General features: G+C 43.5%; 1 protein-coding gene across 6 annotated transcripts in view; it reads right to left on the bottom strand.

Annotated features, from left to right (window-relative positions):
- LOC144164408 (papilin-like) overlaps nt 1–27,986 on the bottom strand; it is a 96,798-nt gene that overhangs the window by 13,332 nt on the left and 55,480 nt on the right. For 4 of the 6 annotated variants that reach the window (XM_077694928.1, XM_077694931.1, XM_077694933.1 and 1 more), the window contains 7 exons: nt 24,599–24,646; nt 19,516–19,689; nt 17,590–17,778; nt 8,331–8,387; nt 4,716–4,760; nt 3,575–3,631; nt 1,288–1,458 (listed from right to left, as the gene is read on the bottom strand). In XM_077694928.1, coding sequence (XP_077551054.1) covers nt 1,288–1,458; nt 3,575–3,631; nt 4,716–4,760; nt 8,331–8,387; nt 17,590–17,778; nt 19,516–19,689; nt 24,599–24,646 — 741 coding nt within the window. The remainder of the gene's footprint in view (nt 1–1,287; nt 1,459–3,574; nt 3,632–4,715; nt 4,761–8,330; nt 8,388–17,589; nt 17,779–19,515; nt 19,690–24,598; nt 24,647–27,986) is intronic. The other 2 variants (XM_077694929.1, XM_077694930.1) reach the window with 2 other exon arrangements.

The following is a 27,986-nucleotide window of genomic DNA, read 5'->3' as shown; positions in this document are numbered from 1 at the left end:
AACGAAATAAAATCAAAGCAACAACTTTAGCGTGGCCGCATATTAAAATGTGTTCTTTAGAACCCCGTTCCCAAATAAAAATACAAAGAAAAATTCTTATCGCGTATTGCCGGGGCTCTACATTGCCGTAATATTAAGTTTAATTGCCCCTCTTAACATATTACTTGCGATGACAAACAAAAGCCAATACCTGGACGTTTCCTTTTATCACTGCAGTAACAAAATGGGAGCTAGCGATAACAAGCCTAAACGTAATCTCGGTAATATTACCTGTAAAAGAATTCAAACGCCAGGCACCTGCCCACTAACTACATTTGCCTCCTGTCATGAATAAAGGGCAATTTCCCGGGATGACGCCACAGAGCAGGGGGAAGAAGAAGAAGGGAGATCGAGGCAGGTGCGCCGTGAAGACCCCGGGTTCAGACACAGCCAGCGGCTACGCGACCGTAGGAACGGGCGTCGCCACACAAGCGTGGGCGGGAGACGGCCGACGACGCTTCGGCTCCTGTCTCCCGACGCCCCGCCAACGCACGACTGGTCGGCTCCAGCGGCGACGGGCGCGTGTATTCGAGAAGCTGCTTCGAACCGTCGTCTCCCGCTGTGACGGACCCCACAACGCAACGCTCCCGAAACAAGTCGCACTTCTTCGGTCACAAAACATCAAGATGACCATGCGCCTACCTCTTTAACCCCTCCACACCCACTCTGAGGGCCCACATCAGTGCCGTTCATCCGGTATGCATGTGTGTGGACCCTGTGTGACACCGTATAGATTAACGTAGGAGACTATTCAATGGACATCGGGACGAACTTCTGCTTCTTCATTAACTGTATTTCTGCGTTTTCATTAACTCTTCTTTTTCGGGGGTGAATGATTTCGCTGGCTGCGCTTTGCTTTTCTCGAGGTTTCTTTTGAGATAAATGTCGTTTGCCAAGCTCCCCTCGCTTACCCATGTCCTTCTATGCCGGTCAGAAAACGTGACACCTCCGACATGAAGGGCAAAGGCAGGACTGAGGTTCAAAAGCGTTTTGTTGATACTGCAGTTTTTATTATAATTGTGAATAGCATTGCCGGTTGCATTCGTATACCATCATAATTTCGAAACGACATCTTGCACCTTGGTTTTTTTAGCCGGAAATATCAAGTTGCACAAAAAATTAAAAAGAACATACCCCAAACTCGTGCGACTGCAGGAATTATGTTCTGTAAAACGGCCCCACAGCATGAAGAGTAAACGTTTTACCGTGGTTGGAACATTGGTTTTGTGTTCCAAAAGAATCACTCACGGGCGCAACTGGCTTTGCAGTCTTCCATTGTCTCGAAGTTGTTATCGTTTCCATCGCATCCGCCGTAGACGAAAGGTTTACACTTGTTTTCATCAGCGTCAAAGTAGAAGCGAGGTAGGCGCGCCTTGCACGGTCCCATGAACATCGGCAGGCTGCACGTGAAACTTGGCGCTGCATAACATTGTGTATTAGGTAGCCAGTCAGAAACTGCCGAAAAATGAACGCAGTTGCTGAAGATAGAGTAAAATCAGTATTCGCTCTATGCGACATCGAGGACCATTTGAATTTTTTTCCCGGAAGTACTTTTGTTCTCCCTCCTGGTTAAAACAATTCTTAATGGTATACCTGTAATTAGTTGCCAGTTATTTGCTTGTATGAAGCGTACGGGCGATCGTCCTTTTATTGATTTCCTTGATAATAGTAAGAGTGCTCAATGCGAACACTAACTCATTTGTCTTTGCTTAACGTCGTATGGGCTGTACATCCAAGTACAATGAGGTTGCTAAAAGAATGCCTTAATGCAAATTCCTAATTGGTCAGGTGAAAGTGAGTGTGGTGTTGTAGCAAAATGTTGCGGGGCCCAGAAGCAGGACATTGAAATGGTGAAAGTATCTTCCAGGTCGAAGAAGAAATTGGCCATTACCGTATTTGACTGGTGCCATACTTGCTCAACATTGTCACACTTTATTTTGTTATTTGCTCTGAAGACAATGCGTCATCAGAACGAGAGGTGAGCGATTTTTGCATGGAACAGATCGGAATCGAGAAATAGTAAAAAGGGTACGCGTGTATGCCTGTCGTCGTACCCAATATCCGCTGGGAAAGCAACTTCCAGTTAAAAAAATGGGTGACGAATGCGGCCCCCCTAACCTTACATTTAAGCTCAGCGTGAACTGCAGTCTTCTCGGCGTCATGGTATCGCTGCTTTTTTGGGAAAGCTCACTCTCTTCCCTGGAGCACTTGCTTCGTCTCAGCATGTCATCAGCTAACTCACCACGGCGCGTGCTATCCTGGCGTTATCCCGTAGCGCGTCACCGACTGGGGGCTCGCCTGGTGTGGCCTCGGGGTGCCGACCTCCCACTCACAGGATCACCCGCTCTACTTTCCTACTCTATTTCCTGCTCGCTATATTACCAGTCTGCATCTTCCTGCTATCTGTTGCTACGAGGCCGACTGCGAAGGACGACCCAAAACAATCCGAGCTGGCACTGAAAACGTATAGTGTAAAAATGATGAGCCCTTCAACTCTGTCACTATGATGACCACCCAAGCTGTGTAGCGTGATAATAGAGTCTTTTTGGCGTCTCACTATTAATACATTTTTCTTTCTGGGCCGTTTTGATAACACGACAAATGAAGTTGTTTCCTTTACCTACAGTCCCTCCATAAATGCCCGTGTATTCACAGCACACTGATAAATGCTTACAGCTTCACTGTGTACCATTTACACGAAGTGAATAAAATTCGACGTATTGGCAGAGACATCTTAGTGACTACATCTTCTTTACTTTGTTTTGTTACACTTGCAAAAGCGCCAGAGCTACAACCGTTTTATTGAATTACACTCCCTTTTTAGATGTCCATGCTTCACGTTTCAATACACATCGTAGATGAGCCCACTTACAAAGGCGAACTTTAAGCGATTCTGTGAATGTGACATAAGACTAGAAAAACGAATGCATTGCCTAGAAGATATTTCTTCAGGGGCAGTAGAGGCACGTTTCTATTAAAATAAAAATGGAAAATGTCCTTTCGTAGTTTTCTAATCATATTTTCTTTACTGGGAACTGCTTTCATCCACCAGAGATAACTCCTCCAGAAAGGGCGTGACCCGACACCAGCATTGTCTGTTGTCAGGGCCAGCCCCATAACGGCCCTGCTGTTATAATATGTAGTAGCTTTGCTCCGCCACTTTTATGGTTCGATCCCAATGTACTACTAGCGGAATTTTCAAACCTCGCCTTGCTGTAATGTGTTGGTACATAACTTTGTCCAATAGGCCGGAGATGCCCAAGCCAAATCTGTTGACGCGCTTTGCGGATCCTTTTCGTGTGTTCGTATGGACTGATTGTTGTACAAAACATACATTGCGGGAACGGAAAACCAAATATTGGAGTTCGTTGCTTGCCACCCACTGTTGTCTACGTGAGAGTGGACCACATTCAAAATGTTTGATTTCGTTTATAATTCTTTTTGCATATGTTTCACTACGGGTCTATTCGTGACAGAATCACAACTATTTTTTTCGTCGAATCATTTGAGAAGTTGAGAATGTGGTTTTACGCACTTGATTGCAATGCCAAGGAGGGGGTTTCCCAGTAGACTCCGTTCACGTCCTTGTACTCTGCATAGAATATACAGTTTTCAGCGGTGCACAGAACAAAGCATGTAAACGCCATGGCACTAAATATTTTAACGGCATCTTTCGCATCTTTAGGAGGCCGGTAAGTACAGCAAGGTGAAAGAAACCGGTGTTTACACAACAGGTCTTATATAGCGTACATATAAAGAAAAAAGACAACAACATGTCCGAAAGAAATTTTTGAGATTTATATTACGTTGATTTCAGATTTGGTATCAAAATGTTAAAAAGGTAGGAAGCTGTGCCATTCAAAAATCCCCAAACAATAGCACCATCAGTGCCTCTATGTCGGTAAGTGTCAACGTCAGTACTCCAAAGTTGTATATGCGTGTCAAGTGGCCTAAATATTTCATTTCTTAGTGGGGCTATCCATTTTTGTTTTCTTTTAAGCCCAATACTGAAGCCTGCAGTAGCTGACTTATATATATCATCCCCTCTTCCGCTCCGTTTCGGGCAAGCAGGGAAGTTGTGATTTGTTCTAGCTCAGCTAGAGCTTTTACGCTCAAAGCAAAATATCTTTATTTGCACTTTCCGATTGAATGTTCTTTCCCGCTGAACCTGAGTAATACTGATAGGATGAATAGCTCAGCTCTACGGGACGAGCAAAAGACTGCCCTTTTTCCTTCCAGCAATGTAATTGCATTGATACAACAGGTATATTCAACGACATTTACTACTTCGGATTAATACCTGCAGGTCGATAGAATTTATTAGTTTATCGGTTCATGTTCATGTCTTTCCTTTTAGTGTAGATTGACCGAAACAAATGTTCAGGCCATTTGGTGAAACCATTATCTTTTTGCAGGCGCCTACGTATTGACATTTGTAATGTTCATGACGTTGTATATAAAACACGGAATGTTGGCACAAAAGACCCAGCGGTTACTGCGAACCTTTTTTTTACGATACCGAAAGAGAAAACCAAAATTTACGGGAAAATGAATACAATTTTTTTCGTGTCGACGACACGTGCAGACGGATGTACGTTGGCCGTAACAGGACGGTACGCATACAAAGCTTCTTTGAAAAAACTAGCATATAGAATGCGCCAGATATAATTACTTACGAGCTCCTCTCTCAGGGGGTGCAATAATGCCGTCAACATCGTCACCTAATAAAAAAGAATTAGCGCTGTTAGAACGAACTAGGTTATTTTAGTATTAGAGGTCAATTCCGAATCATCATCTTTGCTGTGGTGCTCGGGCGGTACCTAACCACCAAAAAAATTAAACAGCAGCGGGTTTCAAAAAAGGTGTGTTTTACTTTATGGTTGTCTGTGTAGTTTCTGCATTTCTTTTCAGTCTGCATAATGGCTGTGCTGCACCGCAGGTTTGAATTGGCAGTTAAATGCTCCCTTTGAAGTGCGCTCTACGTATTTGCTATAGAACACTCCATGGAACATTGTCTGGAAGGCCTCCGGACGACCTTTAAAACGGGTGTGTAGAACGGGCATTAGGCAACATAATCAGCAAATTCTACGTTCTGCATGAGCGAGTTTGAAAGCGAGAGACATATTATTAGTTCCGAAGAATGAAAATTCTGTGGAGGCATTAACAAATCCTTCAGTGCCTTCTGCGTATGTGCTTGGGCAGTGAATTGGAACTTGTGGCCACGGAACGAAAAACAATTGGCCGCAGAACAAAAGCTATCACTGAGGGAAAGAGAGAGAAGTGGAGTGTATATTTGTGATACGGCTCACTTTAAAGCTTTTCGGCGTAACTGGCTTTGTAAAGCCTTGAAAGTTACGGTATCCTAAAAAGGTGGCTTTGCAGATCTGCTTTATTGCTATGTAGCAGCCACGTCTTTGGCATTATGTTCATTACCGTCATCCTAAACAACAACAGCCACAAGAACACCACAGAAAATGCCGTCGTCATTATTCATCCTTATAGTGGTCATCACTATCCTGCATTGTACGCTGGAAGCAAAGGCCCAGCATTCCTAACACACACCTTTAAAAATACCTTCCAGCCGCTTTTATTGCCACTTCGTCGAACACGTTCGTTTTGCAGAATTTCTTTGTTTATCCTTCGTACAGTACTTGTAGTTTTTCTCTTTTTTTACAACTCTTGGGAAATTGGCATCTTTACTTCCTGTGTCTCTGCATTATATGACCTGACAAATGCAACTTCATTCTATGTATAATAACTTCTAAAAACTTTTTGTACCCTTTTTGATGGCCCTGTATTCCTGTGTGCAACATAGGAGGCAACAATTTCTCTTTATGCGTTGAAGTACAATAAGGACTACGAGTAATAAATTATGCTAGAGAAAACAGAACTCTGTGCCAGAGAGTCACTTACGCACTTAGATGTGTTTCAGCATGGTTACGGTGAAACAAGGGTTATACTCTGTTCCCGGCGACACATTTGACCGTACGAGCACTTGTAGACAGATATTACCAATTCTATAAATCTACCACATATAAAATAAAAGTAACTAAAACAGCACACCTAAAGTGATATCAGAAGAGAATGTTCACTTAACGTTTTGTAGTATTATTTTTGTCCAACAATGCAGCGCCCTCTTCACGGACCGGTACAACTCATAGAAGACTCCTGTTGTTATAGGCTACATGAGTACGGGGGCGGTTACAACTCCGCGGTAACTTATGTACTAAAACCACTAACTGGAAATTTGTTTATTGACAAAACTGCCCAACCTTCGAAATGCATTGCGATTTTTGCGCCAAGTTATAGAGTGTACTTTTGTTCTCTATCCTGGTTAAAGCAACTCTAAATGGTATAATTGCAAACATTTGCCTGTTATTTGCTTGAATGAAGCGTACGGACGATTGTCGTTTTATTGAATTCTTTGATAACACTGAGCGTGCTCAATGCGAACACTAACTGATTTGTTATTGCTTAACCTCGTATGGGCTGCACATCCACTTACACTGAGCTTACTAAAAGAAAGCCTTAATGCCAATTACTAATTAATAAGGTGAAAGTGAGTGTGGTGTTGTAGTACAATGTAGCGGGGCACAGATGTAGGACATTGAAATTGTGAAAGTATCTTCCAGGTCAAAGAAAAAATTGGCCATTATCGCATTTGACTGGTGCCATACTTGCTCAACATTGTCGAACTTTATTTTGTTATTTGCTCCGAAGACAATGCGTCATCAGAAAGAGAGGTGAGAGCTTTTTGCATGGAACAGATTGGAATCGAGAAATAGTAAAAAGGGTACGCGTGTATGCTTGTCGCCGTAACCAATACCCGCTGGGTAACGCAACTTCCAATTAAAAAAATGACTGACGAATGCGGCCCCCCTAACCTTACATTTAAGTCTTCTCGGTGGCATGGTATCGCTGCTTTTTCGGGAAAACTCACTCCCTTCCCCGGAGCACTTGCTTCGTCTAAGCAAGGGACCATGTCATCAGCTAACTCACGACGGCGCGTGCTATCCTGGCGTTATCCCATAGCGCGTCACCGACTGTGGGCTCGCCTTGTGTGGACTCGGGGTGCCGACCTCCCACTCACAGGTTCGACCTACTTTCCTTCTGTATTTCCAGCTCGCGATATTACCAGGCTTCATCTTCGTGCTAGCGGTTGCAACGAGGCGATGGCGAAAGACTACCCAAAACAATCGGAGTGTGCGCTGAAGACCAATGCTGCAAAAACGAAGAGCCCTTACACTCTGTCACAATAATGACCACCGAAGCTGTGTAGCGTAATCATAGAGTCGTTTTGGCGCATCACTAATAATATAATATTATTTCGGGGTTGTTTTGATGACACGACTATTGAAGCCGTTTCCGTTACCTATACTCCCTCCAAAAATGCCCATGTATTCACAGTACTCTGATTGGGAAAGGCTTACAACTTCGGTGTGAACTATATGCGCGAAGTAAATAAAAGCCGACGTATTGGTATAGACATCTCAGTGACTACATCTTATTTAGTTTGTTCCAAGGCACTTGCAATAGCGCAAGAGTTACAACCGTTCTATTGAATTACACTCCCTTTGTAGATAGCCATGCTTCATGTTGCAATACACATCGTAGAGGCACCGCTTACAAAGGCGAACCTTAAGTGATTCCGTGAATGTCGCCTGAGCTTATAAAAACGAATGCATTGCCTAAGAGACATTCCTTCAGGAGATATATTGCCACGTTTGTGTAAAAAAAAATGCAAAATGTCCTTTCGTAGTTTTCTACTACTATTTCTTTTAATTGGGAACTGCTTTTGTCCAGCAGAGATACCTCCTCCAGGAAGCGCGTGGCCCGACACCAGCATTGTCTGTTGTCAGGGCCCGCACCGGAGCAGCCCTGCTGGTAATTTTGTGCAGTAGCTTTGCTCCGCCACATTTATGGCTTCATCCCAGTGTACTACTAGCGGAAAGTTTAAACCTCGCCTTGCCGTAATGTTTTGGAAAATAACTTTGTCAAATCGCCCGGAGATGCCCAAGCCAAATTTGTGGACGCGCTTGGTGTGTCCTTTTCCTCTGTACGTATGGACTGATTGTTGTGCAAAACATACACTGCGGGAACGGAAAACCACATATTGGATTTGGTTCCTTACCACCAACAGTCGTCTACGTGCGAATGGACCACTTTCAAAACGTTTGATTTCGTGGATAATTCTTTTTGCATATGTTTTACTACGGTTCTATTCGTGACAGAATTACAAATATTTGTTTACTCGAATCATTTCAGAAGTTGTGAGTATCGGTTTTACGCACTTGATTGCAATGCCAAGGAGGGGGGTCCCCAGTAGATGCCGTTCACGTCGGTGTACTCTACATAGAATATACAATTTTGAGTGGTGCACGGAACAAAGCATGTAGAGGCCATGGCACTCACATATTTTAACAGCATCTTACGCATATTTAGGAGGCGGTAACTACAGCAAGGTGCGAGAAACCGGTGTTTACACAAGAGGTCTTATGTATCGTTAAATAAACAAAAAACAGAACAATATGCCCGAAAGAAATAATTAGATGAAAATTAATTAGATGAAAATGTTACATGTGCACCACGGGCAGCTTAACCAAGAAACGCAACTTCTCTGCAAGAGTACAGATAGCATGATTTGCGCATCTAAACGCGGAACAGTCGGAATTCCTTCTTGAAAACACATACAGCGAAATTGTTGTTTGAATCAAAATCTGTGCCGCGGAAACAAATAAACAATTTGGAAAGACACAAATTTAGCGGAGAAAAAATGCCCCATGGGGCATTGTCCTGTGGCTTTTGCAATTTTTCTCCACTTCCTTTCCGTCTTTCCAAATTCTTTATCTGTTTCAATGACCTACCACATTCTCCCCTTGCTTACCGAAGTTTTCCTAACTGCGAAATTTTATTTCTGTCTTAATTCAGCGAGCCACTCATTTCCCAATCAAAGTGGCTATAGATATACACACACACACACACATATATATATATATATATATATATATATATATATATATATATATATATATATATATATATATATATATATATATATAAATATATCTATATATATATATATATATATATATATAAGAGAATAAAAACTTCGAAGTTTTTCTTCTCTTGTGTTCTCTACTATATATATATATAGACTGAAAAGATAAAAACTCACACAGAGCGCGAAAAAAATAAGGTTAGTAGAGACAGAGACAAACGAGAAAGACTAAGAAAATAAAAATAAGTTTACTGACGTTTCAGGAGAGGACTTCCTTTCTTCAGAGTACAAAATAAGTTCGTTTGAGACCTATATATACAGAAAATGTAGCAAGCGCGAGGGCAAGGTAAGAGGTGGGAGAGTTTGTACAAAGGGATTCATGGTTGGTGGGTAGCAAACGAATGAAGGGAGAGCGGGAAAATTAATTACAACAAGGATATATATGTGTTCTTATTATCCTTGTTGTAATTAATTTTCCCGCTCTTCCTTCATTCTTTTGCTGACGCGTTTCCCATTTTTTGTTGCCAACGTTTGCGGAGTTACTCCTTGTTCAGCCCTGAAGAAGGAGTATCCACGACCTCCACGACCTCTGGTGTGTTATCGCACCAGACCAATATTCTGGAGGACGTGGGTTCGGATCCCACTTGGCGGGCATTTTTTCTCCACATTATTTCTTTCTTTCCATTCTTCATTTGTTTTAATTACCTACCACATCCACCCCTTGGCTTTCCGAGGTTTTCTTCACTGCCAACCTTTATTTCTGTATATATATATATATATATATATATAGCGAAATCAGAAATGGGAAATGAGGGGCTCCGTGAAATAAGACAGAAAATGAGGGTTGGCAGTCAAGAAAACCTCGGAAAGCAAAGGGGAGGTGGTGGTGGGTCATAGAAAGAGATGAAAAATTTTTTGAGTCGAAAAGAAAGTGGTGAAAAAATGCCCGCCGGGTGGTATCCGAACCCACGACCTGCAGAATACTGGTCTGGTGCGATATATATATATATATATATATATATATATATATATATATATATATATATATATATATATATATATATATATATATATATTTATACAGTCAAACCTCGATATATCGAACACGGGTATATCGAGTTATTGCCTACATCGAACAGTTTCTATATCACGCGTGAAATCACATCCATTTTCAATTTTTCATTTCGAACTGGGACGGTGATGAAATGGGTATATCGAACTCCGCCACCCCAGACTGCCCAGGCCGCTCGCGCTCTGTTGACAGGCGGCGGGCTATCCCGCAGTACCCTCGAGGATAGCGGTGGCGCGATGGGCGTTCCCGACTGCTGCGCATCGGTTGCACCGAAGCTGAGTTAGACGGTGCAAAAGAAGAATGCGAGCTTGACGACACCTGGGCCAGCTGGAGCGCTTTGTTGGGGCTGAGCCACGAAGCATGTGCATTGATGAATTATTTGGCGGTGACGACAGCACCGGTACTACGGCGCAGTTGACGGGTGTGGAGATCCTACCGGAGGTTACTACTGAGCGCACAAACGAAGGCACTGCTGATGTTGTACCCGCAAGCGCTGATAGTTCCCCGCTCCCGACTTCGACCGAGGCTTCAGCGGTTGTGGCACTACCGCACCGCTACTGCAGCGCCATAAAAGGCACCGGCATGCCGCTTGTGGAACGTTTGGACTACGTTGAGGAAGTCGTGTATAACACGCCAGGCTACCCTGCTGCAGTACTTTAAGCCAAAAGAATAAATACTTTGAAGCACCAAGTGAGTATTTACTGCACAATTCGTTCATTTAATAATTTGTACCAGTTTATGAAGCGTTATCTACGTGATAATATATATCAAATTCTGGTTATATCGAACTATTTCGCGGGCACCGCGCTGTTCGATATATCGAGGTTTCACTGTATATATATATATATATATATATATATATATATATATATATATATATATATATATATATATATATATATATATATATATATATATATATATATATATATATATATATATATATTTATATATCTGTGTGTGTAGGCCTAGGCGTGCTCAGAAGTGGGACAAGAGGGGGGTGGTTTGGCCGCCCCCTAATCATCTAAGGGGGGCGCCAAATTTGCCGCGTACCTTTACTCATTCGAACGTGTCATTTAGGGCAATGACCACGCATGTGTTTTCACTATAATGGCCGCCTAAAAACCTCCATGTTCCCGTCCATCAGCTGTTTTCAGCACACGAAAAACGTGAACCTAAAGCAAGCCATTGTGAGGAACACGTTATCACTTACTTTTCAATGTTGCATCTATTGCGGAGCTTGTTCTCTTTATACTTTTTGCCGTAAACAGCATGTGTAGCACCGAGCTACACAGCCGTGTAAAAACGCTTCAGCAGAGACCATATTACCTTTGTATATTCTTACGCATTTCAAAAGCTTGCAGTGAAACGGTCATCACAACAACCACGTTGCTTCAACCCGTAAAGCAAGACAAGTCCACGCACGGCTTGACGGTAAAACTTTTCGCTCAGAAAGAAGTAAAAAGGGCTGCTCGGGGATATCCTGTATGTGTTGAAATTGTATCTCATTGAATTAAAAAATTTATCACCGTTCCTCGGCTTTGCCCGGCGTTCTGACCGTTAGACTTTTAGTGGCAAGAGGTCGGGAGTTTCCGAGGGGGGGAGCTGCGGCAAGACTTGCCCACCCCCCTACTCGAAAACTCTGCGGACGCGTATGTATATAGGTGTAACAATAAGGGACAAGAAGAGAGATGAGTGGGTCAGAGAACAAACGCGTGCTAAGGACATATTAGTTGAAATTATTAAGAAGAAATGGTCATGGGCAGGGCATAAGATGCGAAGGCAAGATAACCGTTGGTCATTGAGGGTGACAGAGTTGATCCCTAGATAAGGCAACCATGGCCGGGCGCGGGCTAAATTTAGGTGGGCAGATGATATGAAGAAGTCTGCGGGGATAAATTGGTTGCAGATCGAACAGGATCGCGATAATTGGAGATTGATGGGAGAGGCCTTTTCCCTGCAGTGGCTGTAGATAGGCGGGTAATAACATATATATATATATATATATATATATATATATATATATATATATAAAAATTACCAAGAGCGCTACCAGGGCTCCGTTGAAAGGCTTAATCGAGGAACTTCCCCACAGCGCTGCCACTACTGGTGCAATTGGCGGCTACCAAACTATCTTTTATAACCTTTCGACCCCCTGTGTGCAGGAACCCACGCTTTCTTGCCCAGACACTGCGCAGGCATTGCTAATGCTGGCTCGCTAATTTACGCCATAGCTGATACTTCCAGTACAGTTTTTCTGCATGTCAGAAATAACAAACTGGGCTCTTCATCTGTAGAACGGGCTCTTTCTGAGTACCTCTCGCTGGATAACCTTAGTTTTCTATCTCGCCTGAATATTTCTACCACGTTCCGAAGCATGGTTCTTTCCCGCTCTGATAACCGCCACCCCGTATACCGGGCCTTTCGCTTTGGCCATGACTGCAGTCGAAGCCGCGACACTTGAACGCGCTCCACCGCGAATTTTTGCGGCACTCCCGTTGTGTCCGCTACATTGGCCACGGCTTTCAACATCTTAGCGCGGGCGGAGAACTTGCTTCTAATGGCTTCCACCCCCTGGTTCAGATGGCTGCTTTGATTGCTAGAAATACCCGCCGCGGTGGCTCAGTGGCTAAGGCGTTGCGCTGCTGAGCACGAGGTCCCGGGTTCGATTCCCGGCCGCGGCGGTCGCTTTTCTGATGGAGGCGAAAAGAAAAAACGCCCGTGTGTACGAGATTTCGGCGCACGATAAAGATCCCCAGGTGGTCAAAATAATCCGGAGCCCTCCACTACGGCGCGCCTCATCGCCTGCGTTGCATCGGCACGTTAAACCCTACAATAAATCAATGATTGCTAGAAATATTCGCGAAATTTGCTTGTTGCAACAGTGCTACAACCATCACCTGAATGAGCGAAGTTGCGTGTTCCACTAAAGAATCTCCTGCAATACCGTCCTACGACAGGTACTGTAGGCCCTTGCCTCCGCACTTCCCTAGTATAACGTCACACACGATGTCCCCAGAGCCTTGTCGCAACTGGCCATCCCCGCCTGAACCTGCGACCACAGTAGTCACGGTTCTTAGACTCGGCACCCGTGACCCACTCCCGATATACCTGGACGCGAGCTGCAGTCTTCCGCCCGGCCTGCTCCTGAGAACGCAGCAACGATGGAGTACCAAGCCATCGCCCGCCGACCAACCATGAGGGTGCGTCGCGCCCACAGCCTACTGCGCCCACCCTATGGATCCATAGCAACCGCCTGAGCCCCAGCCACCACTGAGCGCCTGGGCAAAGTCATCAACCAGTCAGCACAGCCTCCTGGCGTCGCAATGCCACTCCCCTGTGCCCTGTACAGCTTCCGCAAAAAAAAGTGTCTCCCGAGGCAAGGAACTGACAAGAGCTGGGAAAAACCCGGTAACCCTGCATTCTTCCCAGTGTAAAAGCAGTTCTTAGGGTAAAGGAATATTGCTGAAAAACGCATACGTTACAAATATCTTTTTTCCGCACAAACGCAGTATTTCACTGCCGAGGCAGCTCTGATGTGTTTGAGTATTAGACTTATGCCTACGACTGCCGAGCTTGCCCTATCCAACACGGGAAAGTGGAAACAAGTACTAGACAAGGGCTCCTTGCCATTAACAAAGATAATTCACAATCACTACCAAACTATATCCCGTTCTCTCCTCCAGGAAGGGGAAATTCTTAAACAAGAGCTTTGCGAAACAAAATCCCACCTACGCAGCTACGAATTTTACAAGGCCACCTCCATATCCAAAAACAAAAGTCACTAATTTTGTCGAGCTAATATTCTTAAAATCCCTTCACTCGAAAGATTGAATTAGCATTAATTCTAATAGCTGTCAGCTGTCTCGGAACGCAAATTAGAATCGCACCTGAAACGCGATAGACGTGTACAATAAGACATCTCTATAGCTCAGACTAGCACCGGTACTTCTAGCACCGGTATTGAATCAAAATTTCTTTACCCCGTTTGCAAACAGTTTCCACTCTACGAACGTAAACAAAAATTTCGCTGGAAATGTGATGAACCTCCCGGTATTACGATGCCGGGAGCTTAGAGAAGCGCCCTGCAAAAAGGTCTGTACTTGTGTCTGCCAGCTGGTGGCTTCGGCATATTTCATTTTTAAGGACTTAGACACCTTCCCCAGGATTATGAGACTACAAGAGTACTTCTATGACCGTCCTGCAGCTGACGTATCTTTACACGCCTTAGCCAGCAATGAGCACTGGACCCCTCCCAAGCGCGTGGTAATTGCCTCAATATGTACACAAAAGCCGTCCGATGCGATTTGCAAGCGGCATAACACAGGCCTATCTCGTTTCGCTGTAACAATACTAACACGTAGATGAACACCCTGGAGGAACTCGCAATTTCCCCTAAAGAGTTATGTCAAGCCGAGGGAGGAAGTGGATCGCAATTCTCAACAAAGCGGACTTTATCAATCAGTCGCAGAGAAAATATACCGGTTTCGAGTTTCTACAGAGTGCTCCCAACTTATATCACTAATTTTGTAACCTGATCATCGCAGATAAACTCACTGAGCTTCTTCAAATCAATGTAATAACATATGGGGAGCATTGAAATTCTTGACAACTTATTACTTGCTACCCTTGATGTAGTATCACTAAACGCTAAAATTTGGCACGGAGATAGCGTCACCGCTGTATCATGTGCGTATGAGCAATGGGGGTTTGACAAGCCCGTCGAATATCTTACCCATCACCCTTTGGTTTATCTTATCTTTGAACTGCGGACTTTGGTGTTTGATAGTGCCACTTATGCGCACGACAGCAGAACGTCAATGAAAATTTCAGTTGCGCCCAACTACGGAGATATCTTTACGGGACGTCTAGAGTCAAACTTTCTTGAAACCAAGAATTTGCAGCCATTTTACTGCAAAAGGTATATGACGCTGTTGCTATGGTGAAGTGATAAGGCGGCATTATAAAATAAATGTTAGCGTTATTGAGGCTTGTAATCAGGCGAATTCTATTGCTCTCTCATTCCTACTCTACGCAGAGATACATTTTCTACATGTCCTAGTTACGGTTCTGCGGGTCAAGCTTCAGGACACTTTACAGGAAACATAAATTTATTTGTCAGTATTTAACGTTCCACAGCAGCCAGGTCAGGCACTGCTAGACCGAAATACCATATATCCAAGCTGTAGCCGAGCGGATATCAATTTCCCCAGCGGAAAATTTAAAACAGGGCTCTTGAAACAGAAATACCCATAACAGGTAATTCACTACGTGATTACGCGACGTCACCAATTCAACGGCACTGAAATCATCCTTAACGAAGCTCCAAACCATATTCCGCAAACAAAAATTGTAACCTAACCATTCTTCGTTCCGAATGTTCCAGCCATACTCAGACGACATTAGGATACCCTTGTTCAAAGTGAACACAATAAAAGAATACTTTCCAAACCACTACGCAATGTTTCGAGAGATAGCAAGAATATGGCCGAGTTTTTAACTAAATAGGCAAGAGCTCACCGCAAACTACTGCATGCACGCCCTGTAGCAATCCACGATGCAAGGTATGTCCGCAAATGGTCACGACACAGCACGCCGCCGGAACGGTTCCTAAATACTACGTTAGTGTAAAAGGGAACTTTAACTTAAAGGGAACTTTAACTCTATACCTTTTGGAATGTGCCCTCCCCTGCAAACAGTATATTGGCCAGAGTAGACCGTCCTTTCTTTTGAGGTTAAATATTCATCGCTCTCACGCAACAATTTAATCGCATTTACCTATATAAAGGCATGCGAAAAATCCTGGTCGTTCTTTACAACAATTCTCGCATATGGTTCGAAAACTCTTTATATCTTCAAGTTCCGAGAGTACAATCTCATTTTTTAAATAAACGCCCTTAGACATCATAGACAGTAATACGCGTAAGAGTCTTCTATCCCATTGAAATTTCGGTCCACCCACTCCCTGCCTCCTCTCTCTCTCTCTCATTTATGTACCATGTTTCTGGGCCTGTCAGGAGAGAATTATACCCATTTATCGCGTTCCGTCAACATCCATTCATCAAAGGGCGACCCCTGCTAGCTGATTTTCTTTTGGCACCATGTTCCACAGCATAGTGGCTTCACTAATCAAACATCGCCTGTTTTTAATATATTCAGTTTTTCTTGGGGGAAATCTGCGGTACCTGTTTTAGTTTTGAACTTCTAACCTTGCAATCTATTTCGCGTGGGAGTTTTGGGGATTTTTCACTCCCCCTTCCTTTCTGTATACTTTTTTCTAATATTTATTGCTGACCGCGTGGGCCTTCACTGAGTGTCCAGGTGTGCGTCCTGTGCGGGAGTTCTCCTGTCTTGTATTGTCGTCTTTCACTTCTTGTCTTGTAGAGCCCCAGATGGTTAGTAGTAGCTGAAACACTTTCTAAGTTCATTGATTAATATTTTTGGTTCGGTACGTTTTGTATATTATTGTACGACCATTTCTGCTCGAAACTCTCTCTCTCTGGCTGTTTATGGGACCTTTGCCCCCACCATCACAACCCAAGTATATTACTCTCTCATATTTTATTCAAGTGATATTGTATCTGCTTCAACAGCTTTGTATAGCAAGGTTTTTTCCACATTCTTGCACTGAAGTGTCTTCTTTCTCCTTTTGTCCTGAGCCCTACTGTCACCGGATGCGTGAACTAGCACTTAAAATATTGAGTTAATATGTTTGTTTTTTCATGCTCCTTAATGTTAAGGATGGTTATTTTGTGTGTAAATTTAGCGCGGCCTCATCCTTCATCCACGTCATTATGAAAGACTGTTTTCGCCTTCTGTTGCCCTCAACCCATCACCTGATTGAACAAACATGCTCCCTATCCTTCCCGTGCTTTCTTCCTTGTTATATCGCTCATGTATAATTCAGTGAACTCCACATGCACTTTCCTCTGAAGAATGGCAGTCGTTCTCCTGAAACGCTAGTAAACTTTTTGTGTTATATATTTATGTATGATGTATGTATTATATATTTGTGTCCTACTGGACAACCGACTCTCCTAGTGGATAGTGATCTCAGTTAAAAATCATCCCTCAAAATTGCTTGCTACGACCATGTACGCACATTGACAACGTTTGCATTTGAATGATTCCTAATTTGGTTATCCTGAATATAAAAGGCATCAAGTTTGCTTCAACCATGGAACCGTACAAATTTGGATAAATAAATGCTGAATATGTCTACACTACCACATTCAGCAAATTGGCGAGTCGGCGTATTTTTTCTGACAATTGTACAGGAAATGAACTTTAAGCGGTAGTTGTTTCAAGAAAATTAGTAGAGAAAATATGAGATATTTGTCTGACCTGGTGACCTGGTAATTGTTATCGAGCGCTTTAAAAGTAAGAAACTAAAAACACCACTTTGCGCAATAAGAAAATATAGAAATCTCCAAAAAGTTTTGCAGGTGCTGAACGTAACACCAATGTGTACTTTGTTTACCCAGGGGATGCAGACAGGTAGATTCACAGTCCTCCTTGGTGGGATACTTGTTATCGTTGCCGTCGCAGCCACCATACGTGAACTGCTTGCACTGGCCCTCAGTGGAGTCGTATGCCCACAGCATCATCCTTGCCCGGCAAGGTCCAGTTTCAGCGCGTGCCAAGCACTTGCGTTCGTAGTCGGTGGTGGCTGGGCAACAAACGGTACAGCGATAATACCACACAGAAAAGCTTGAAAGCACTCTGAAAGAACACAATTCACTTCGTAAATTTGTTGATCAGACAGTAGCATTAACTCCCAATAAAAGAAAGATGTTACTTGAAGATGATGTTACTCTACTACCTAACATTTTATTTATGCGATGCTTGAACACCTACATTGCTTTCAGTGCCTAGCCTATTCCAGTATATTTCAGATCACATGTGTTGATTATAGCAAAACATTTGTCACAAAGTCCACCGTAATATTCATCAACAGTACTTCGCATATTGGGTACGGGAAAATACCTCGGAAAAATTTCAAAATTACATGCCGTGGTGGCACATTCGCTGAGTCGTTGTGCTGCTGAGCACGAAGTCACGGGTTCGATTTCCAGCCACAGTGGCCGGTTTTCTGGTGGAGCCGAAAGGCAAAAACGCCTGTGTGTACGAGATTCCGGTGTACGTTAAAGATATCCAGTTGGTCAAAATTAATTCGTAGCCCTCCACTACGGCGCGCCTCATCGCCTGCATTCTGTCGGCGCGTTAAACCCTACAATCAGTCAATAATTTCAAAATTCTGCTTAGTGGGGCAGGCGCACCTTTTTTGGTAACAATATAATACATGTTGCCACATGGATACCGCTATTGCAAAATGAAACGATACGAATGACAGTAAGAAGGCAAGGTAGCGTTTCTTCTATTGGTGTCCTCTATTGTAAAATAAACCATTCCTTACTGCTGCACTTCACACGGCGCTGGCAGCACTGTCTTTATAACAAAATCAGCAGTGTAGCCTAGCGATGTGGATAACTCAAATGATTCAAAGTTGGGGAGAGACTCGCCATGCGTGGTTCAAGCTCCTAAAACCTCGCTCACGCGGGAGCGCGAATCCAGAACGAATTTGTAAGAGGTAAAATGAAAGTGCACGTCTGTCGTGGTTTGAACATAGTTAATTATATTCAGTAGACCCTCAATACTCCTCCCTAGGATTGTTCGTACTTAGTTATGTCTCGAACAAAATTTCCGAAGTTCATTGGCGCGCTGTTTTTATGATATATTTAAATCCCTCTTAAACAAGAATTGCTACATTTGGTTAGTTCGTACCACGGCTCGACTACACAAAAAATATCGCCGTTCTGGCAACTGAAACCTACAAAAAACGGGCGCAACAGAGCCTCTGAACGAATGTTTTTTTGTTCTGCAGAACAAACGACCTTTCGAATAGAAAAAACTACTGAAGAGCGTCATGTTATATGCTTTTTCTGAGCCCTTTGTCGGTTCAAAATTTCAAATATGCACAAATATACACCACTACCCTTAAAAAGTAACACAAAAGAATTGGAATAAAACGCCCATACATTTCTGTTACAATTCCCAAAGAGTTCAAACGAATACATAACCGTCATTTTTGCTGTTTTCTGTGATTATTAAATTGCATGACAACCTTCAGAATATTAATATCAATACATATAGTATACATATGTGTAACAAAAAACGACTCTTGGCTCTGCGGGAGCAACGGCGTCTCCCTGATACCCTGACTTCGCTTAGAGCGTATGCGTTTGTTTACGACTCTCTCGGAATACTGATCCTGCTGACGTCATATTATTTTACTAACCCTCTCCCCTTTGTGTTAAAGCTAATATGTCCATGAAAGTATGTTCATTTTTTACATTTATTCCTTTAAATGCGCGACATGGGGGCCATGTGAGAATGACGCACTTACGGGCACAGCTGGCCATGCATTCTTGAACGGTGTGGTAGTTGTTCCTGTTCCCTCCGCAGCCTCCGTACACGAACTGCTTGCAGGTGCGGCTCACCTTGTCGAAGTAATAGCGGGGAAAGTATCCCGCGCACATACCAGGGTCGGGGTTTCCAAGGCAGGCGAAATTCTCATGCACTGTGGGTGTTCAAGAGGAACTCAGCTGTTTCAGGTTATCCTTGTTTGACTGGGTGAGAGATCGAAATTTAAAAATGCGGATAGCACATTACTGTGGAGCTAACTTGCAGGAAATATATTTTAGACTTGTTATGGTTCTTCTCGTTTAATTCCGTTGCACTGTATAAACATTATGTCGCACACCGAAGGCAACTTCTTATAATAAATACAGTTGATATTACACATTTTATTTTCTACACCTAAATGCTCATTTTACACGTAAAGGGGACGATAAAGTGCTCTTGATATTTGATGTTCCAGGTAAACACAACTTGTGCATACGAGCGCATCGTAGGGGGCTCAGTTGCTATAGCCGCGTCTGGAGAACGAAAGCTCGCTGACCCCACAATAGGGGCATGCAAATATTTCTCAATCGCCATTTCAGAGCCGTGTACGTTCGACAAGTGTAGCATGGGTGGAAAAGTCTCTAAATGGGATCACTGTTCCCCAGAATCAACGTGGCCACCTCCACACTCTGTCGGCACATATGGAACCGGCAGGTTTAAATACCACTAGTGGCGTTGCGGCGATTGGGTGGAAATTGGCTTTACATCTAGAGCGTTTGCTTATTTTAATTGTCAGGTTCGGTATGCATCTCCACAAGTCTGGAAGGTGATGCGAACCATAAACATAATAAATAATTCGCACTATCCAGCTTTCTCCTACCATAAACACTTTTTTTCACTTCACTGATCACTAAACTGAAACGACCTTTACGAAACTCTAGACGCACGTAATTAAGAAAAAAATAATGCCGTTTCACTCGCTATTGGTAGTTCGGAGCAGTGATTCGCCCTGATGGGCTGTAGCGGCGTTGTCCCGCCAGTGCTACCTCCGATCCCGCTCTTCGCCACCCTCTCTCACTGCTATCTTGTAGAATGGTAGAATGGAACTGGGGTTTGGCCAATGCAATTCGAATTTTCTACCTTCGCAGTGCTCGCCAGTTCGCATGCCTAAAACTGCAGCGGGAGAGTTCTGTTCTTTTTGTGCTTCTTTTCCTCCCGCACGTGCGGGAGTTGCACTGCCACTTTTTTTTTTCGCCTATTATCGTATAAACCAACCCAACGAGCGTTCCTAATTGACCACGGGTGCTGACGATTAGGTATGTATATTTTACCTCAAATATACTTGAAGTGTTTATCTGGATAAACAACTGAGAGATATATGGCAAGCGCCAGCAGTTCACGAGTTTCCAATGGTAACGACTTTAAAAACCGCTGGGTTTTGGAAGCCTCGGTGGTACGCGGATGCTACAGGACTCCACTATTACGGCACGCCGTGTGGCTCTACTTCGGTACAGCGAGCGAGCTGCGGCGACAAGGCCAGCCTTTAAGTGCCCCGCACCTAGTGCATAAAATGCGGGTCTGGAATACATCTCACGGGGAACAGCCCTGTGCAAAGAGGGATGTTGGGATAATTTTCTCCAAAACGCTCGAAATGCAAAATATTTGTATAGATGTAAGGAAAGAAATATTCACATTTTCAATGCGTATAAACCTCCAGTGAAGCACAGCATCTTTTACATACGCATAATAATGATTTAGCGTAATTTATTCGCTTGCAATATCTATGCAAACTACCGAAGACTCTTGCATGACAAACTGCAAAGCGAATATCTAATAGTTTAGCCGAGATATTTTTGTTGTGCCAAAAACAAGTTTGAAGGCAGGGTCCTCCGAACAACCAACGCGCCTTGCTAAAACATAGGGAATTTGTATGGGGCTGGCAAAAGCGTTCTTTTTTCTTGATGGTGCGCCTTGTCCCTAAGTATTATTTTTTTTTTCTCATAATGCATTTACTATTGGCATCACCTGTAACTTCGGTATTTTCTTCGCATCCAATAAAGAGCTCCGTTAGCTGCACTTCTTTTTCTAATTTCAGAATGCTGCGTCAAAGCATTGCACTTTATAAGTTCTCCAGTTGAAAAGCAACCGCCATCATCCTCGTATAATGCCCACGTCTTCTCGTTGGCGCTGTTTTCGCTCAACCCCTGAAACCTTTGCAGCGCTGCTGATTTTGGGCAGATAGAACAGCTATATAAAATTCTCACAGCAATTTTTACCCAAGCACTGTTCTATTGATTAAACCCTTAGTCTTCAAAGCAAAGCTTTCTACTCTACCAGCCAACTGTTCTTTCGTGGTGTGCGGGACGACAAACTCCCAATGCGGCTCAGGCGGCGCGGGGGCCGGGAAAGCGGAGCATTTCACTCACGTAGCACGCGGTAGGTGGCCCGGTGAATTTACCAAGCATATAGTGCCTCGATGTCAGCGCCGCCGTACAGGGTGTAGACCCCCTTTGAACGATCCCTTGGGCCGCTATTGGGACAAAGTGCTCAACACGTTTTCTTTTCGTTTCCCACAATATCCAGCAACAGAAAACAGATAAGGTGAAATTAAACTTTGCCACTCTACCGCGTTGCGGCGATAATTTTAGATCGGTATGATACAATTACTTGCTGCAGCGGCGAGCACGTGACCTAAAATGGCGGCACCAGCATATACGTGTGTCCACCCTGTACGGCGGGCGCGTGAATCGAGGCACTTTCACCCAGCGTTTCCCGCGCTGAGGTGCCTGCTCGCCGGCGTCGGCGTCGGCGATACAGCTTTCTCACCTGCATTAGCAACGGTTGCTAAGGCACTGTTTTGGCGCACCTACGCGTTCATTGCACTCTGCCTCCACACGGCCTGAATAACTTGTTCGACAGGCCCTCAGGGGTAACCCGAACCCCATGAAATTAAGTGGGCATATGGCAAACATACGTTAGGATTTTTTTGCAGGGCGGGAAAACTAAATTTACACACGACATACATACATTTGGCGGCTAGAGAAAAGCTACCTTTTTCGCACTGCTTGCCACGAATGGTACTCCGTGTCATAAATTAGTTATTACCAATTCGGTTGTGTTTTAACAGGTATTAGAAAAGCCGAAGTAGCAACTCATTTTGATAAATGCGATCATAAAAGTTCCCTCAGCTTTCTCGCAATTCTCAAACTTACTAAATTAGAGAGTTTAAATCGATATAAAGCACACCAAGAAGACTAGGTCTCGCTGTCTGACCCTTGGAAAGACGCTCCTCACAGTTTTGTTTCTCCGGACTCACGGCCGGGCTGGAGCGGCGCCGTCGGCCGCTCTAACCCGGCCATGCCCAACGCTGCTGCTGCGTACGGGATGCCGCCCCCGCGTATTTCAGGTAACGGCTGGCAGAATCTCTGGTTTCACTCCTTGTAGACCAAAGTGTGTGAATTCAAGTGAAATCGGCTGGGCAATTGTTGTGGGTGTCGTTTAAAGGTGTGCTTTCCAACCACATTCACAGCGCAGAATGGAGCCAATTTTTTTAGAAATAATATTATGTACAAGTACCATGTGCTGACGCTGAAGACATTGAAACGGAATGCAAATTGCTCCGTTTTAATCATTCACAGTGCTAGTATTTTATAATTCGTAGCTTAAAAATGCGAAATTTTTATTAAAAGGCAATACCAAAGGCCAAACATCATCGATATTAGAAATATGGTAAATAAAAGTAGCATCGGGGCTGTCGTTGATTTTGTTTAAGGTAATTGTTTTCTCACGATCACCGCAATTGGCGCTGTTAGCCCCTATAAAGAGTGTTGATATACGGACAAAATTATCTCACATTATGAAACGCGCTGATTCTCATTGATGACACGTTCGGTGACTCCTTATATCAAGTTGTTGCAGTGTTGCCATGTTAAAACATTCTTCGCCAAGACCTTTCATCTACGGACATCATCTAACTACAGCAACATGATGAACAAAAAGATCACAACAAACCCATCTATTGCCATTCATTATAAATCGTACCCACTATCCTTGCTACCTGCGAGTTTGATCTGCTGAAGATTTTGTTTCATTTATCAACACCACCTATAAACAAGAGCGACGTACGCGGCTACACTCATGTATAGAAACAGATTCCATACGAGCAAATGACATTGAATGTATTTAATTAAATGAAAATTTCTCACGGTTTTTGCAAACAACATATTTGCAACCGATAGCTCGTAAGTATGCGGACCTGGTAACGTACGTTTGGGCAGTGCCATTGTAATACTTCATGAGAACCGCTGTACACATTGCGCTATAAAGACACTGGAAGACCATCTTTCGATACTTGATATAAGCTTATCGGCGCAGTTCATCTCAGATCTCTGTTTGCAGTTTTCATTGCACATGCCAACGCTTGGGCGGAAACCCTAGCTTCGCGTTCATGTTGAACCTTAATTATCAAGCAATCAAACCTGTCCTCTGCGACGAGAAATATCGAATATCTTTAAACGCAGTCATCATGACTCGCTCCAATTATTTTTCTTGAACTGCTGATGTTTCTTCACGTATTCACTAACCAAAGTAATTCAAGTAATTAGCTGTTTTAAAAATAGATTACAACGTGCTCCGGTTAAACATTCGCGCGTACGTGGTGTTGTGGCCTCTGTGGCACTTTGCGATGCTTCGTGATGACCGCCAGGGCGTTAAGTAGGCGGACACTTATTTTATTGCCGGCACTCCCGAAGCTTGCGAACAACTCGATCGATCGGTCCACCCTTCGACTGACTGGCTGACTGATTGAATTGTGGAGTGTGTGTGATCCAGCTATTCATTCATTCATTACTGAATAAAGCTAATTGTTGAACCGAATAAACTTATTGGGCGTGTAAAAACCGTCGTTACATACACTTCTTCCGCTACGCGATACTCAGTAAATAACTGTGTGCGAATACGCGTACCGGCTTCAAACTTCACCCAGACATTTAATGTAAGCGGCACTGCTAAGGCGTTTTTACTGATCTTTTTAATGACACGGTATTTTTATAGGTACCTATGGATACTTGTCGCATGTCGCTTACCAGGGGAGGTAGTCAAGGCCGGTTCCGCGATGGCACTCACGAGATCGCCTGCAAATAAACGGAAGCGAAATTTTAAACACAAGATGATATCAAAGAGACTAGGTAAGCGCTGAAATATTCCTCGGCGTTTTTCCGCACTTCTTGGAACTCCAGCAAAATTTAAACGAATTAAGATTTGAAAAAGCTACAGGTGAGTATGAAATACCCAGATTATACCCATAAAACTGCTGCATTATCTTTTGGGCTATACATATCTGATGAATTCGAGCCTACAACATAAGTGACAGCTACTTGCTTTCACCTTCACCGTGGCTGTATCGGTGGCTCACCTGGTGCGGTCGTAATTGTCGGACCCCACACATACAAATTCTTCACGAATGAGCTGACACAACCGACCATTCAATGAATGCACTCATCCCGCGCATGTTTTACGGTAAGCTATACCTCATAATCACGATTGGGCTCTTGTGTTTTGTAACAAGCCGTGAAGGGTCCTTGTAGCACTGCCCCGTTTGCAGGTGCTTCTGCAGCCAGTTTGTGTTAAAGGCTAAATACGTGACTGGCATGCCAAACACGGGATTTGCAATCAAGAAAAAAACCTAATTGGCACGTTCAGTCCATTAAATGTTGTGGTTTTTTGCCGTAATTTGGAGTGCGATGGTTTCTATATATTGGAATATCGTATTTCATTCCTGAAGCTTCAAAACATTTTGAATATAACTTATAATAAAGCCTGTGCTACACGGTGTTTCAAAGGCCTTCGGTTAGGTCGTTGAAACCATTGTCTATCGAGTGCCCCATTGTAAGTACCGAGGAATCAGTTGTGAAGGAGAGTCAAATAGTCAATTGAAATTTACCGTGTAGCACAGGCATAAAACGTGTTCTCCAAAGTGAAAGGCAGCTGTTTCACCAACTACTGCAGATTTGCTGCACCTGCCAGCGTAACTGCTAGTTTAGCATCGTGTTGTGAATTGCTCTTGTGGAATGCGGTACGTAACCCCGACAATTTTAGCGGTTTAAATATATACAACCATATACAAGAACATGAAAAACTCTGCCCGTATTTACATGTATTCCTTAATAATACCAGAGATATATGAAACCTTAAGAAGACCAATGCTTGTGCCATTCCTCCAGGTTTTCCTAATATTATGTAAGACTTCTCACTTATTGACATGTTCCTTTGCTCTTTGAGTGTCTTCGGGGCATTTTATAATCACAGTGAAAACGATGACTTTATTCTCAGAAACAGAAAGAGTTCAGGTGGTAAACTGCAAACTTCTGTTCAATCAATTTTGTAACATTCTTTGAAACGCAAAAACTCCCCAATAGCACAATCGTCAGCTTTCCTTTTTTGGGGGTATTAAATGGTAAGAATATGAGAAAAAAAATTATTTCAAAGTATACAGAAGCAGATAATTTTGTTTCTGCCACAAAGCAGAAACCCGAAATTTAGCATTATAGTGTTGTATTCTATAATGTTTTGTTAAAACCCAGAATGATAGACAACCATTTCAGTAATCACAATAACGCCGACAGAATCCATTTTTAATAAGGTACCTGCAGGACAAATGGTGAATTATTATAAATAAATCAGCTTTAATTCCTTCGTCCTTACGCATAGGAGGATGGCTGAAATGACCGCGCATTGCTCCGGCATTAACAATCCGCCATGCGTAGTTTTTTGCTCACCCAATGAATAGTGTTCCAGCAATGTACCCCAGGTTGCTGTAAAATTTATAATGGACACGTTTGCTTACTTTAACCGAGGAATGACTGATTGCGCTTGTTTCTTCGTCCACGAACTTCATCACTTCTGTGCCATTATCTCCATTACTCATCTTTGATAGTGCTTGTTCTTCGAACTTGTGAGCACATAATTTACCGCGCGTAAAAGCGGTGTCGCAGTGGTTTCACAATCTTGGCAAGCGACTCGTGAAGCCGCCGCGCAAATCTAACGTAGGGGGCCGGAGACCACATACAACTCTGGTCTCCCGTTTCCACGAGCTTCGTGGTTTTTAGTTCTTCGGCAATGCTTGCCCGCGAAATAAGGGCTGGAAATCTGCCCCCTCCCATTCGGTGCCTAGGGTCGTCGGTTCGATTACGGTCTGCAGCGGGCGCTTTTCCAATGGAAGCAAAAAGCCAGACGATTTGTGATTTCAAAGCACGGTAATGATCCTCCGGTGTCCAAATTATTACCCAGGCGTGACTCTTGGCATGTGCAGAGTCGGCGCGCTCTTCTCATCATCAATCAAATTAATCAAATCTTCCCGCATGCCCCTTACATTGCTAGATCCAATAAAAGCAACAGAACGTTTCATGACAGAAATGAAAGAAACACCTCATGCTTCCCTTGGAAAAGTAACATTTTTTCATAGTCTGAACACATTCTCTATTTCTCGACTGACTTGGGTGAATGGCAGAAGTTTTTGAAATATGCAACTCCTTCTCATTGTTATTCCAGAAGAAACCGTTCATTTGTGAACCAGTTTTTGTTGAGGAAACCCATCTGGGTTAAGGAAACCGTTACGTGAACACGCTATCTGAATAATATGGTTGCATCTATTTGGTATTTTCAACCTAGTGGGAAGTCTGTGGAAGTTTATTGAAGTGCCCTGATTGCCTGCTCTCTGCGTAAAAATGTCACCTCTGATGGCATACAAGCATTCATTGTAGACAAGCACCTGAGTATTGCGTCGTATTGCGCACTACAGCTTGAACCGGTACCCGTGCAGTGCTGCACAGCGCTTAGCGGCTCCTCTCTCGCAGACCAACGCAGGAGTATTTCGTGCGCCGAGGCTCTAAAAGACGTTTTCTGTGTAAGAACTAAGCATCTCTTTGGGTCCACGGGAGATTATCATTGTTTACGAGATTGTTACACACTGACTACATGTATGTTGGGGTTATCCTGCAATTTTCCTGGGCTTGCACTGCTCGCATCGAAAGCTGCCGCGTCCACAGTGATTGATTGATTGATTGATTGATTGATTGATTGATTGATTGATTTATTGATTGATTGATTGATTGATTGATTGATTGATTGATTGATTGATTGATTGATTGATTGATTGATTGATTGATTGATTGATTGATTGATTGATTGATTGATTGATTGATTGATTGATTGATTGATTTTACGCGCCGACGCAATGCAGGCGATGAGGCGCGGCGTAGTGAAGGCCTGCGGATTTATGTTTACCACATGGGGATCTTCAATGTGTGCGAAAATATGTTACCCACGGGCGTTTTTGCTTTTCGCCTCCATCATAAGAGTGGCAGCCGTGCCCGGGAGTCGAACCCGCGTCTTCGTGCACATCAGCACAACGCCTTAGCCACTGACCCACCGCCGCGAATACACAGTGCGACTATGGCATTCGCTGGCCTCTCA

The sequence above is a fragment of the Haemaphysalis longicornis genome, unplaced genomic scaffold, assembly GCF_048455015.1.
Source record: "Haemaphysalis longicornis isolate Haplotype H1 unplaced genomic scaffold, Haemaphysalis longicornis Haplotype H1 scaffold_13, whole genome shotgun sequence".
In the NCBI taxonomy this organism is placed as follows: Eukaryota; Metazoa; Arthropoda; class Arachnida; order Ixodida; family Ixodidae; genus Haemaphysalis; species Haemaphysalis longicornis.
The sequence above is the reverse complement of the archived record's forward strand: the minus strand, read 5'-3'. Positions and strand labels throughout refer to the sequence as shown.